Here is a 15646-nt window from a genome sequence, read left to right as displayed (position 1 = left end):
CCATCCTCTGCAGAGAAGGTGTGAATGAGAGCTCGGGCACAAGATGACGAAGGCCAGCAGGCCAGCTCTGTCTTTGCTTATTGTGTAACTGACACATCCGGGACAGCCTGCAGAGATCTGACCTGCTTGGCAAATGTAATTAGCAGAGTTCTGGATTAACAGTGAACTGTTTGCATAGTAAAGGCGTCTGTCATTGGTGTTGATTGTCCAGTTAACTAACGAGCTTCCTGGTAAGCATGACCGTTCATCAAGACCCGGACCAATGCCATCACATACTGTATGTTCACTTTGCTTCACACGGAATTCTTTTCGGCAATGTCGGGTAGATCTGTTCCTGAGTAAACAAGTTATTTCTTCCCGGAACTCGTTGACCTTTACTTTTCATGCTTTGTACACATTTCATCCAACAATAGATATTTGATCTATAGCGGTCTCTGTTACCGGCTGTAGCAACCAGGTTTCAGTTGACGATTTCCAGTTCTGGCCAAGCTGATTATTCCGTATTGCTCAGAATGGCCGGACTCGTGCGATCGAACTTTAAAGTGTGACGTTGGTCCTTTTTTTTTTTTTTTCTCTTGTTCTTTTATCGATCGCCCTATTGTAAATGGTCTTATCAGTGCTTGCTTACTATTTTAAGAACCTTGCTGATAGTGTATGTATGCATTTATGTTTCTGGTATATGTACAGTAAAACCTTGGTTTGAGAGTAGAGCTGCACGATTCTGGCCAAAATCAGGATCACGATTTTTTATTTATTTTTTGCTTAGAATAAAAAGATCACGATTGTCGCGGCGTAAAATCTTTTTCACGCTCTACAAAAAAAATTGGGCTAACTTGACTGATTTATTATTATTTTATTTTTTTTTCTAATTCATTAACCACTTAACCACTTGACCACTGGGCACTTAAACACCCTTAATAACCAGACCAATTTTCAGCTTTCGGTGCTCTCGCATTTTGAATGACAATTACTCAGTCATGCAACACTGGACCTATATGAAATTTTTGTCCTTTTTTTCACACAAATAGAGCTTTCTTTTGGTGGTATTTAATCACCGCTGGGTTTTTTTTTTTTTGTGCTATAAAAGAAAAAATACCGAAAATTCTGTAAAAAAACGAATTTTTCTTTGTTTCTGTTAGAAAATTTAGCAGATTAGAAATTTTTTCTTCATAAATTTTTGCCAAAATTTATACTACTACATATCTTTGGTAAAAATAAGTACAAATTGGTGGATATTATTTGGTCTTTGTGAAAGTTATAGAGTCCACAAGCTATGGTGCCAATATCTGAAAATTGATCACACCTGAAGGACTGACGGCCTATTTCAATTCTTGAGACCCTAACATGCCAGAAAAGTACAAATACCCCCCAAATGACCCCTTTTTGGAAAGAAGACATTCCAAGGTATTTAGTAAGAGGCATGATGAGTTTTTTGAAGTTGTCATTTTTTCCCACAATTCTTTGCAAAATCAAGATTCTTTTTACTTTTTTTTTTTTTTCACAAAATTGTCATATTATCAGGTTATTTCTCACACACAGCATATGCATACCACAAATTACACCCCAAAACACATTCTGCTATTACTCCCGAGTATGGTGATACCACATGTGTGAGACTTTTACACAGCGTGGCCACATACAGAGGCCCAACATGCAGGGAGCGCCATCAGGCGTTCTGGAGCACCCAGGACAATTCTGACATTTCTCTCCTACATGTAAAAATCATCATTTATTTGCTAGAAAATTACATAGAACTCCAAAACATTATATATGTTTTTTTAGCAAACACCCTGGAGAATACAATGGTGGTCTTTGCAACTTTTTATCTCGCACGGTATTTGCGCAGTAATTTTTCGAATGCTTTTTTTTGGAAAAAAAACTGTTTTGTGCTTAAAAAAAAAAAAAACACAGTAAAGTTAGCCCAATTTTTGCATAATGTGAAAGATGAAGTTACGCTGAGTAAATAGATACCTAATATGTCACTCTTCAAAATTGCACACGCTCGTGGAATGGCGGCAAACGTCGCTACTTAAAAATCCCCATAGGCGACGATTTACATTTTTTTTACTGGTTATATGTTTTGAGTTACAGAGGAGGTCTAGGGCTAGAATTATTTCTCTCGCTCTAACGTTCGCAGCGATACCTCACATGTGTGGTTTGAACACCGTTTTCATATGTGGGCGGGACTTACGCATGCGTTCGCTTCTGCATGCGAGCACATGGGGACAGGGGCGCTTTAAAAAAAACATTTTTTTTTTATTGTTCATTTTACTTTATTTATTTTAGTTTGACATTTTTTTCCCCAAAAATAATTTTTTTGATCACTTTTATTCCTATTACAAGGAATGTAAACATCCCTTGTAATAGGAATATGGCATGACAGGTCCTCTTTACAGTGAGATGTGGGGTCAATAAGACCCACATCTCACCTCTAAGCTGGGAAGCCTGAAAAAAAAAAAGATTCTGGCTTTGATCGTATTAGCGATTCGGTAGAAGCACCGGAGGGCGGAGGGCGGCGGGAGATGTCTATGGCTGGGTATTGCAGGGTATCACCGACTATGGCTGGGTATCTCAGAGCATGGTGTTGCAGAGTACTGCGTTGCAGAGCATTGCAGGGTATTGGCGGGTGTTGCAGAGCATTGCAGAGTGTTGCAGGGTATTGGCGGGTGTTGCAGAGCATTGCAGAGTGTTGCAGGGTATCGGCGGGGGTTGCAGAGCATTGCAGAGTGTTGCAGGGTATCGGCGGGGGTTGCAGAGCATTGCAGAGTGTTGCAGGGTATCGGCGGGGTTTGCAGAGCATTGCAGAGTGTTGCAGGGTATCGGCGGGGGTTGCAGAGCATTGCAGAGTGTTGCAGGGTATCGGCGGGGGTTGCAGAGCATTGCAGAGTGTTGCAGGGTATTGGCGGGTGTTGCAGAGTGTTGCAGGGTATTGCAGAGCGTTGCGGAGTGTTGCAGGGCATTGCGGAGTGTTGCAGGGCATTGCGGAGTGTTGCAGGGCATTGCAGAGTGTTGCAGGGCATTGCAGAGTGTTGCAGGGCATTGCAGAGTGTTGCAGGGCATTGCAGAGTGTTGCAGGGCATTGCAGAGTGTTGCAGGGCATTGCAGAGTGTTGCAGGGCATTGCAGAGTGTTGCAGGGCATTGCAGAGTGTTTGCAGGGCATTGCAGAGTATTTGCAGGGAATTGCAGAGTAATGCAGAGTATTTGCAGGGAATTGCAGAGTAATGCAGAGTATTTGCAGGGAATTGCAGAGTAATGCAGAGTATTTGCAGGGAATTGCAGAGTAATGCAGAGTATTTGCAGGGAATTGCAGAGTAATGCAGAGTATTTGCAGGGATTTGAGGGGTTAATTTTCGGTGAGCAGCGATGTGGGCACTGCAGATGCAGCCCACATCGCTGCTGACACCGATCTCTTCCCCCTCCGCTGTACCGATCGGTACAGAGAGGGGGAGGGAGGAACCGGCGTCATAACATGACGCCGGCTTGTTTACAAGTGATCACTCCGTCATTTGACGGAGCGATCACGTGGTAAACGGCCGCGATGAGCGGCCGTTTACCGTGATTCGTGATGCGCCGGGTCCACTGGACCCAGCGGTCACGGATGCTCTCGTGTGCGCGCCCCAGGGGGCGCGCGTAGAGCAGAATTCTAGGAGGCCGGTAATTAACGGCCTCTTAGAGTTAAACAACCGCCCTGATGCCGTTAATCGGCAATGGGCGGTTGTTAAGTGGTTAAAGTGGTGTTGCCACCAAAAAAAAAAAAAAAAAATGGCTTAAAATTCATTAAAAAAAATTGGAATTTTTTTTTTTTACTCGCCTCTAAATGCTTGTTGCTAGGGGGTCCCTCATAGTCTGCCTTCTTCAATGCCCGGGCTGGTGACATCACTTCCCCTCGCGCCGCACAGTCATCTGGGACCTGTCACGTGTCCCAGATGACTGTGCGACGTATCACGGCGCCACTCACGCATGCTTACTGTGCCCACAGTAAGAATGCCGGTGCTGTGAGGGGAGCGGGAATGGGGGGGGGACTTCGTTCCCCCACATCACTGGACCCTGGGACAGGTAAGTGTCCGATTATTAAAAGTCAGCAGCTGCAGTATTTGTAGCTGCTAACTTTTACATTTTTTTTTTTTTTTTTTTTTTTTTTTTTTTTTTTTTAGGGGGCACCCCACTTTAAAGTGGATGTTAAACCGAAAAATATATATAATTTTTTTTTATGTCATAATGTAGAGTATATACGATTTCCTATCATTTGAGCCCGGTCTTGCCACACAGAGTTAATCCAGCTCTGAGCAATCCTCTTTTATTGTTCAGTGAGATAAACCTTGACAAACAGAGAAAAACTTTGTCAAATCCTCCCCCTTGCTGTGAGTGACAGGTGATTTACATATCTCATGCACTAGCCTGAGACACATGCATTATTTTTTAATTCCTTCCAACTCCTTTCTTCTGCTGCTCTGCCAGGATTGGCTGTTCCACACCTCAGCATGATTTGGCATGCTAAAGTCATGTGGGGACTTTTCTGGGTTTTGACTGGATGTTAGTGATCATAGCAGCAGTTCAGTGTAAGAAATACACAGGAGAAAATGCATGTTGATAAGGGGAGTGTAGAGGTGGGCGGGGGAGTCTACTGACATCATGACTCCACCCACTGAGCCCTGAAAAACAGACCCACCCACAAAATCTGATTTTGGTGTTTACATGTTTAAAACAGTTTTGTTTTTTTTGCTAGAAAATGACTTAGAACCCCCAAACATATATATGTATTATATTATTATTATTATTTTTTTTTTTTTTCCTAACGCCCTAGAGCATAAAATGGCGGTCATTACAATACTTTTTTTCACACTGTATTTGCGCAGCGGTCTTACAAGCGCACTTTTTTGGGAAAAAATTCACTTTTTTGAATAAAAAAAATAAGACATCCGCAAAGATAGCCCAATATTTTTTTTTTTTTTATATTGTGAAAGATAATGTTACGCCAAGTAAATTGATACCCAACATGTCACGCTTCAAAATTGCGCCCGCTTGTGGTATGGCGTCAAACTTTTACCCTTAAAAATCTCCATAGGCGACGTTTAAAAAAAATTCTACATGTTGCATGTTTTGAGTTACAGAGGAGGTCTAGGGCTAGAATGATTGCTCTCGCTCTACCGATCATGGCGATACCTCACATGTGTGGTTTGACCCCCGTTCTCATATGCGGGCGCTACTCGCGTATGTGTTCACTTCTGTGCGGAAAACTCCATTTATAAATTTTTTCACTGTTTTAAAAATAAAATAAAATTGGGTCACTTTTATTCCTATTACAAGGAATGTAAACATCCTTTGTAATAGAAAAAACATGACGGGTCCTCCAATTGCAGACTGGCAGCGGAGAGAGCCGGTGGTGTGGAGGGCAGTCTATGTGGACATCTTTACCTCAGATGCCTGCATACTTGGATGTGCCTCTTTTAACCACTTTCAGACCGGACCATTTTGCAGGCCAATGACCAGACCACTTTTTGCGATCTGACAATTGCGACATGGCTCCCAAAATAAATTGACATCTTTTTTTCCTACAAATAGAGCTTTCTTTTGGTGGTATTTGATCACCCCTGTGGTTTTTATTTTTTGCGCTATAAACTAAAAAAAGAGTGTCAATTTAAAAAAAAAAAAAAAAGCATTATTTTTTAATGTTCAATTAACCGCTTTAGTCCCGGAAGATTTTACCCCCTTCCTGACCAGAGCAATTTTTGCGATTCGGCACTGCGTCTATTTAACTGACAATAGGCGCGGTCGTGCAAAATTTACGTCTTTTTTCCCCACAAATAGAGCTTTCTTTTGGTGGTATTTGATCACCTCTGCGGTTTTTATTTTTTGCGCTATAAACAGAAAAAGATCGTCAATTTTGAAAAAAAAAGCAATATTTTTTACTAAATATAATATAATAATAAATATAATATAATAAATATCCCCCAAAAATTATATAAAAACAAACATTTTTTTTCCTCATGCTGATATGTATTCTTCTACATATTTTTGGTTAAAAAAATCGCAATAAGCGATTGATTGGTTTGCGCTAAATTTATAGCTTTTACAAAATAGGGGATAGTTTATGGCATTTTTATTAATCATTTTCTTTTTTTTTTTTTTACTATTAATGGCGGTGATCAGCGATTTTTTTTTTTTTTTTATTTTTTTTTTTTTTTTTATTTATTGTGACTGCGACATTATGGTGGACACATCGGACATTTTGGGACCATTGTCTATAAATCACTGCTATACAAATGCACTGATTCCTGTGTAAATTACATTGGCAGTGAAAGGGTTAACCAGGGGGTGGCAGTGTAAGGGTTAAGTGTTTTCTAGGGGCGTGTTACGAACTGTGGGGGGGGGGGGGGGGGCGTGGCTGTGTGTTAGTGAACACTGATCTATGCTCCAATCACAAGAAGCAGAGATCAGTGTCACTTGTTGCTAGGCAGAACGGGGAGATGCTGTTTACTTCTCCCCGTTCAGCTTCCCTGTGAGACGATCGCGGGGATCCCTGCGACGATCGAGTCCGCGGGACCCGCGGTCGGACTCACGGGGGTCCCGACCGGCACATGTGCATGCCGCCGCGCACGCGATGGCACGGCAGCAATTTTAAATGGACGTACCTTACGCCAGTTTGCCTGTCCGTGCCATTCTGCCGACGTACATCGTCGTGTGCCGGTCGGGAAGTGGTTAATCATCAACCACGTGAGTTGCTAAATGTTGTACCTTTTAATAAATGCTAAAGAATTGGCCTTGTGCACATGGCACAGCCAGTGCCCCTAGGGATGTTTGGATATACCAAGCCGTAAGAGAGTATAGTACAAGAAGTTTATTAATTAAGATAGTGTATATATATCATATACTTTCTTGATTAATAAACTTCTTGTACTATGCTCTCTTACGGCTTGGTATATCCCTAGGGGTACTGGCTGTGCCATGTGCACAAGGCCAATTCTTTAGCATTGCTTTATTGGGATGATACATACCAGCCCAGTGTTGATCGCCAGCCTGCACGAACCACATTGATTTTGTACCTTTAATAAATGTAACCATATTGCTACACTTAGACGTCTCTTTTCTCTTTTATACTCTAACTCCTACTGGATGTTGCTTCTAATCCCCTTGTGGAGGCTTCCATTTGAGGATGGCCATTTTTTGGTTACACAACCTGGTCACATTGCTATAATCTTTTCATATGGACTGTAAACTGTAGAAGGACTTATGAAATAAATGGTTGCAGAACAAATCATTTGAGTTTCCATTGTTTCTTATGGGGAAATTGAGAAAATGGGGAAGTGCTTTGGATTACAAGCATGTTTCGGGAACAAATTATGCTCGCAATCCCAGGGTTTTACTGTAAATACATTTCTGTGCAAAAGATTTAACCAGCTGTGAAAAATGCAGTAAAAGAAGAATTCTTTCATAAAACTCTTAATAGTTTTTTGTTTTTTTGTCAATTAATAAAATGAAAAGTAAATGAACAGAAGAGAAATCCAAATAAACTCAATATTTGCTGTGACCACCCTTCACCTTCAAAATGGCATCATGTTTCGTAGGTAGACTGGCACACAGTTGTTTGAAGGGATTTGGTGAGTAGGTTGTTTCACGCATCTTGGAGAACTAACCACATATCTTCTGTGGATGTAAGCTGCCTTAAATTGGTTGTAAACCCGTGTAGGTTTAGGAGATATTTCTTGGTCAAAGTGGTTTGTAAGGGTTTAAAACCACTTTAAATCCTTCTGTTTCTTCATGTAATCTCAGACAGACTGGACTTGGTTGACATCAGGGATCTGTAGGGTCCAAACCAATAGTTCCAGGGCTCCTTGTTCTTCTTTACGCTGAAGATAGTTATTAACGACGTTGGCTGTGTGTTTAGGGTCGTTGTCCCACTGTAGAATAAATGTGGGGCCAATCACACACCTCCCTGATGTGATGGCATGATGGATAAGTATCTGCCTGTATTTCTTGGTATTGAGGACACCATTGATCCTGACCAAATCTCCAACTCCATCTTCAGAAATGCAGCCCCAAACTTGCAAGGAACCTCCACCATGCTTCACTGTTGCCTGTAGACACCCATTGTATTGTTCCCCAGCCCTTCACCAACAAACTGCCTCCTGCTACATCCAAGTATTTTACATTTTGACTCCTCAGTCCAAAGCACCTGCTGCCATTTTTGTGGACCCCAGTTGCTATGTTTTCCTGCATTGTTGTGGGCGGGGGGGTTATAGAATGTGTGGTTGCACTTTTCAGTACTCTATTGAAGAGCATAATTTACAGCCTTCATAAGCCTGGCAAATAAGATCTTTGATATTTTAACAAAGGAGGCAGGAAGAATAATAAGCATATTCAATATGCATGTGTATAAATCTCATACATTTCGTTGCTAAGAGGTAGAAAATTTATTTTAGAATAATAAAAGAACAGATTGAATTTTTTGGAACATTGAAAGGGAACAACGTGAACAAACAATAATTATGTTGGAAAGGTACAGGCTGCGAAGTACCAAACCCATTTTAGCAGAGTCATGGAAAGATCTCTCCTGCAGAGCTACCAGTGGACAGCACTATGACATGCATACCAACTGTATAAAGTCATGGCTGAAATTGGCAGATAAAGTTGGAACTTGAACAGGGAAAAAAAAAAGTACCATGAGTAGTATGCCACCTCCTGGAGCTTTCCCTTTTTTATTTTTTAACCTATGTACTGTTTCACTGAGCGCTGATGGTATGGCTATTGGTGTACTTCTGACACTCCAGTTACGGGGTCCGACATAGCTGCCGTAGCGTCGTAATCGCATATTATTGGTGGTAAGTGTAGAAAGAAGTCGGATTGATATAGTATCTGCTCTCTGAGACAATTTTGCACATTCAGATTTTTCTTTTAGGTTTAGAACAAATACTAGTTTCACTTTTTTAATAAGGGGTGAGCCTCCCCAATAGGTAAATGGGTTAGTTCTCCTTCACCAAACCTGCCTATGCAGGTAAGGGGCGACCTGTACATAAGAAAAAAAAAAAATGTGCAGCTTTTACTTAAGTTTGGATAATGCCTTTGCTATAAGTGTAGGCCATTTACCTACATCCCCAAACCTGGCTGAAAAAAGTCCCTGAGATGGAACCCCTCCATTCTGCCTTGTTGCCAAGACACTCCCAGCCTTTACTGCTCACCCGCGCCATCACAGGAGCAAGCTCCCAAATCTACTTATACGTGCAATCCACTATCTCCTCTGTTGCAACATCGCTGAGCTCAAATCTACTGGGACAGGGGAGGGAGAGGAAATGTGAGGGTGTTTGAATTGGCTGGGAGTGTCTTAGCAATGTTCTAGCAAGAAGGCAGGATGGGTGATGCCATCTCTGGCTTTGGAAGGTAGAGCATTAGGTTCAAGTGGACGGCTAGGCGTTGGGTTGATGTGGACGGCTAGGAGTTGGGTTGAGGTGGACGGCTAGGTGTTGGATTGAGGTGGACGACTAGGTGTTGGGTTGAGGTGGACGGCTAGGTGTTGGGTTGAGGTGGACGGCTAGGTGTTGGGTTGAGGTGGACGGCTAGGTGTTGGGTTGAGGTGGACGGACGGTTGGAGTTGGGCTGAGGTGGACGGACGGTTGGAGTTGGGCTGAGGTGGCCGGACGGTTGGAGTTGGGCTGAGGTGGACGGACGGTTGGAGTTGGGCTGAGGTGGACGGACGGTTGGAGTTGGGCTGAGGTGGACGGACGGTTGGAGTTGGGCTGAGGTGGACGGACGGTTGGAGTTGGGCTGAGGTGGGCGGACGGTTGGAGTTGGGCTGAGGTGGGCGGACGGTTGGAGTTGGGCTGAGGTGGGCGGACGGTTGGAGTTGGGCTGAGGTGGGCGGACGGTTGGAGTTGGGCTGAGGTGGGCGGACGGTTGGAGTTGGGCTGAGGTGGGCGGACGGTTGGAGTTGGGCTGAGGTGGGCGGACGGTTGGAGTTGGGCTGAGGTGGGCGGACGGTTGGAGTTGGGCTGAGGTGGGCGGACGGTTGGAGTTGGGCTGAGGTGGGCGGACGGTTGGAGTTGGGCTGAGGTGGGCGGACGGTTGGAGTTGGGCTGAGGTGGGCGGACGGTTGGAGTTGGGCTGAGGTGGGCGGACGGTTGGAGTTGGGCTGAGGTGGGCGGACGGTTGGAGTTGGGCTGAGGTGGGCGGACGGTTGGAGTTGGGCTGAGGTGGGCGGACGGTTGGAGTTGGGCTGAGGTGGGCGGACGGTTGGAGTTGGGCTGAGGTGGGCGGACGGTTGGAGTTGGGCTGAGGTGGGCGGACGGTTGGAGTTGGGCTGAGGTGGGCGGACGGTTGGAGTTGGGCTGAGGTGGGCGGACGGTTGGAGTTGGGCTGAGGTGGGCGGACGGTTGGAGTTGGGCTGAGGTGGGCGGACGGTTGGAGTTGGGCTGAGGTGGGCGGACGGTTGGAGTTGGGCTGAGGTGGGCGGACGGTTGGAGTTGGGCTGAAGTGCAAGAGCATATTAGGTGTTTGGGCTTGGCTTTCTAAGCTCTACTTTGCCAAAGAAAATTTTAGGTTCAGCGAGAGGCACAGAAAAGGGTTTCTTGATTAACCACATTAAAATTATTGACTTTGTTAAAGAAACCGCCTACTAAAGACACTTTCTGCAGTAGAAAAGGCAGATGTGAGGTTTACAGTGCGATAGAGTTCATTATAGTTGTTAGTGGGGTTTTTTTTTTTTTTGTTTTTTTAAGGTAATGCTCTGACTCATCTTGTTTTTGATGCAGGGTTATACGTCCTTCTGGAACGACTGCATATCTTCTGGATTACGTGGAGGCATTTTAATTGAGCTGTACCTGAGGGGTCGTGTTGTCTTGGAGCCAGCCACGCTAAGGAAGAAGCGGCTTCTGGATAGAAGGGTAACTGTCTGTTTAACTGCATCTGATCGTTTTCTCTTTTTAATTGCTGCAATCTCCTGCTTTCCGAGTCAGCCAATATTCAATAGTGCTTAAGGTGTAAATTAAGAAATGCCATCTGTATACTTTAAGAACACGGGGCATAGCCTAGTGGCTAAATGATTGTGATAATGATGTGACTAATGGCATTGGAAAAAACGTATTATGCTTGCTGTTGGTCAGGCCTGAACATCTCAGGGATCAGGTCACCAATGTTTATTAAGTTTCTGTTTCTTTTACACTGTTGTCAGTAAAACTACATGCCGCCTGGAGGGGTTGTTCACCCAGAAATCATAGATGTAGATAGGATTTTCTGGGCTGAATTACCAGTTGACTTCTATGTCTTGGGAGCCTCTGTATGTCCCTTCCATGCTTTCTACCTGTATCATGAATCACCTTGACACCTTGCATCTCCTCCCACGATAATGGTGTTCCTACTCCATCGTAACCTAACCTACAGGATCAGAAATCCAGCCTGCCGAGATTTACCAAAACTAAAATAAGTGTGCTTTGTTACCAGTTTAAACGGAATTGCTCCAAAACTCTAAACCTACTTGACCAACCTTAGTCTTCAAGTCAAAGAAAAGCCTGACTATGCCTAAAATTGTCCCCTCTACCCTCCTCCTACCTATCCTGCCTAACCTTTACGTAAGGTCCGTATACTTATTTTTAATCCGCTTTGGTCCAGTCACATGATGCCGCAGCTAAGGAAAGGAGGAAATGCCGACAACAGCTGGGCTATTGGAGCCTATAGGCGATGTCATGCAGAGCCATTGTTGAACGCCTCCTTACAGAGCTGCAGGATCACGTGACCAGAACAGATAAAAAATAGGTATAGAGATTATTTTTATACAGGTTAGACATGGTAGGTAAGAGGAGCAGGGGATGGGGTAACATTCTTAGTGTTCCTAAACCCACCAGTGGCGGCCCGTCCATTAGGAGCACTGGAGTGCCACCCCTCCATCTAGCGATGCGGCTACGCTATGCTCTATCCATCTGCGCCACAACCCAGGGAGTCCTTCGGGGCGCTGGGCGCCTGAATTGCGGTGGCTGGGCTGTTTTTTTTATTTTTTTTATTTTTTTTTTAGCATCTGATTAGAGCCAGAGGCTCTAATAGCCTTCAAAATAGGGTGGGCTCGTGGTGCAGAGCATTACAGGGTAGGGCTTATATTGCAGCCATCACCGACAATCATGCTAGTTCTTATTTTCGGGGAAACTGGGTATATACTGATGCAGGGTCCTGAGTTTAGTTATAATTGGATAGAATTAGGGTTTTATACTTTAAAGAGAAATATGTGATTAGAAGAAAAAAAAAAACAATCATACTTGCCTAGATGGCTGCAGCACTGATCCCAGCTGCGGCTGTCCCCTGCCGCCTCTTAAGAGAACTGAGAGATCGAACACCACAGATCCACTGACTCTCGGTCTTCAGCCTGCAGAGAGCCGGGGACTGTCACTCACTGGAGCGCCGTGCTGTGCAGGGGGTTGGAGCAGCTGGCTCAGGCTCTCAGTGGCTCGCTGAGAGGCAGAGTTAGCTGCCGGTCCAGGCCTCTAAGTGGATCCCGATCATATGGCCAGGATCTTTTCAGAGCTGGGACTGGGTCTGGGACATCAGTCTGCTGTCGACTGAAAACGGGTCACAGGAGTGCAGAACTAACTCTCTAACCTAGAGGTATAGCCAAAAAATCTTTGACTATACTTCTCCTTTTAAGGTCACAAAAGTCTTGACTTTCATAATACCCTGACTTAAAGCGAAGAGGTCCTGTATTGCAAAAAGTGAAGATTTTCTGTCATATGGACAAACTCGAGAGAGGTTCATTTTGTGTCAACATTACCCTCAAAAATGTACTTTTTGCCTTGAATTCTTCCTACAAAAAAAAAGCAGTGCACTTCCTTACATCTTAATGCTCTGTAGCCTTATAGATATATATCTGCAGTGTGAGATCACAAAGGTGTTGCTGCCTCTTCTATTCTTACCAGCTTTGGAGTTAGATTTGGTAAATTCACTACTGTGCTGCTCACTCTTCTTGCTGGAGAGGAAGCTGTACCTGAGAACCTGCAGTCAAAGGCTCTCCATGCTTCTGCTTCTGCTCTGTGGATTTCCACTTCTTCCACCACTAGCTTTTTTCGGTATGTTGGTATCCATTTGCCCAATGTAATCTCATCTTTACATTTTATGAAAAAATGTTGTGTTTTGTGTGCAGTAAAATTAATTTGGTTGTATTTACTGAAAATCCAGGTTTAACAAAACAGTAGTGCAAATGCCAATATTTTTTTCTTTTTCCATAGCCTCTGCTTTCAGAAAAAAAAATATTAACCGCTTCCGGACCGGCGCACGACGTTGTACATCAGCAGAATGGCACAGACAGGCAAATGGGCGTACGGGTCCCTTTTGAATTTGCCGCCGTGCTATCGCGTGCGCATGCCGGTCAGGACCTCCGTGAGTCCGATCGCGGGTCCCACAGACTCTATTACCATTGGGCATACCCGCGATCATCTTGCAGGGAAGACTAACGGGGAGATGCCGATGTAAACAGCATCTCCCCGTTCTGCCTAGCAACAAGTGACACTGATCTCTGCTCCCTGTGATTGGAGCAGAGAGCAGTGATCTGTAAAACACAGCCACGCCCCTAGGACATGCTTAACCCCTACACTGCCACCTCCTGGTAACCCCTTCACTGCCAGTGTCATTTACACAGGAATCAGTGCATTTGTATAGCACTGATTGCTGTATAAATGACAATGGTCCCAAATATGTGTCAAAATGTCCCATGTGTCTAAATTAAATGGAACATCAGATCGGATGGCCCCCATGATACCATTCCCCTCTTAGGCCACCCAAGATATGAACAATGTTTTTTTTTTTGTTGTTATATTCTTATCTGATAAGGTGATGGGGGGGAGGGGGGCTGAAGGGATGTTTGATTTTGATGTATTTTGTAAACAAAATGAATATCTTAATAAAGAAATAAAGTTAAAAAAAAAAATGTCCGATGTGTCTGCCATAATGTTGCAGTCGCAATAAAAATTGCCGATCGCCACCATTACTAGTAAAAAAAAAATTTTTTTTATAAAAATGGCATAAAACTATCCCCTATTTTGTAAATGCTATAACTTTTGCGCAAACCAATCAGTAATTGCTTATTGCAATTTTATTTTTATTTTTTTACCAAAAATATGTAGAAGAATATGTATCGGTCTAAACTGAGGGGGAAAAAAAATTATATATTTTTTGGGGATATTTATTATAGCAAAAAGTAAAAAATAATGCGTTTTTTTTTTTTTAAATTGTCGCTTTTTTTTTGTTTATAGCGCAAAAAATAAAAACCGCAGAGGTGATCAAATACCACCAAAAGAAAGCTCTATTTGTGGGGGAAAATAACACATATATTTTGTTTGGGAGCCACGTCACACGACCGCGCAATTGTCAGTTATAGAGATGCAGTGCCGAATCGCAAAAAGTGCTCTGATCTTAAGCCAGCAAAATGGTCCGGGGCTTATGTGGTTAAACAATCATCTGGCCTAAAATTGGCACTTTAACATAGTTTATAGTTTTGGCAGAAGGATTGAAGAATGGTGTGTATCTTGGCTGTATACAGCCATAAACTTTAAACAATAGGAAGTTTATAAAGATAGACATAAGACTGCGTCATCCAGAATGTGAGTACAAAGTCCAAGTATTCGCCACTTGCTACCCAGGCCAATTCTGACATCTTGTCTCGTACATGTAAAAATCATAATAAAGACATGGATGAGCAAATTTGGGTTGGAGGAACTTGACTGGCCTACACAGAGTCCTGACCTCAACCAGATAGAACACCTTTGGTCAGTGCGTGACCTCACAAATGCGCTGCTAAGCCCTTGTACACACGGTCGGACATTCCGACGGAAAACGTCCGATTGGACCGTGTTGTCGGATAATCTGACCGTGTGTGGGCTCCATCGGACTGTTTCCGTCAGAATATCCGACGGACAAAGTTTTAGAGCTGGGCTATAAAATTTTCCGACCACTTTGTCCGATCGTTAGTAGAGAATTCCGATCGGACAAAGTTCCAAGCATGCTCAGATCAAATTACAATACCAAAGCTATTGGCTACTAGCCTGAACGTAGTCCCGTCGTAAGGAAATAACGTCGCCACGTTCTGAACGATCGGATTTTCCGACAACTTTGTCCGACCGTGTGTATGCAACACCAGTTTCGGCCAAAATCCGTTGGACAAAATCTGACGGATTTTGTTGTCGGAATGTCCGACCGTGTGTACAAGGGCCATTAAAGTTCATATAAAGGCAAGTGTCCCAATTCTTTTGGTAATAGTGTATGCAGACACCATCAGATGGGAAGTCGGCCACAGCTCAAGGGACCTTGGTTTACGGATGGCTGCCCTAAATCTCTCCAGGCAATGTAGCACCGGTGGACGATTCTCCTGCTGCGTCTATTGTGGTTTGACAGCTGACAGCCCGCTGGCTGACGATATTCCACCCGACTTCGAATTCGTCAACCGTGGGGCGTCAAGCAGGAGGTGGCTGATGGGACCTCCAAAGATGGAATGTTGGCCAGTCCACCAGGAACCCTCCAACATGCAATCCGTGTACCTGGAGGAAACCCCTTAAGGCACCACAAGAACATGTAAATCAAATACAATGAGATTTTACATGTGCAGCAGGCAGTATTTCTTCTATGTACATGCTTTGGGGGGCTGTGCTAGTCCTTTAGTAAGCTTGTTTTCCTCTGTAT

At 43.9% G+C, this 15646-nt stretch overlaps 1 protein-coding gene across 1 annotated transcript in view; it reads left to right on the top strand.

Annotated features, from left to right (window-relative positions):
• GOLPH3L (golgi phosphoprotein 3 like) overlaps window positions 1-15646 on the top strand; it is an 89839-nt gene that overhangs the window by 50554 nt on the left and 23639 nt on the right. The window contains exon 3 of the mRNA XM_077464228.1: window positions 10744-10875. Within this exon, the coding sequence (XP_077320354.1) occupies window positions 10744-10875 (132 nt within the window). The remainder of the gene's footprint in view (window positions 1-10743; window positions 10876-15646) is intronic.

Source organism: Lithobates pipiens, unplaced genomic scaffold (assembly GCF_037356315.1).
Source record: "Lithobates pipiens isolate NorthernLeopardFrog02 unplaced genomic scaffold, aLitPip1_a1.2 Scaffold_30, whole genome shotgun sequence".
Classification (NCBI taxonomy): domain Eukaryota; kingdom Metazoa; phylum Chordata; class Amphibia; order Anura; family Ranidae; genus Lithobates; species Lithobates pipiens.
This window is presented reverse-complemented; position numbering and strand designations above follow the sequence as displayed.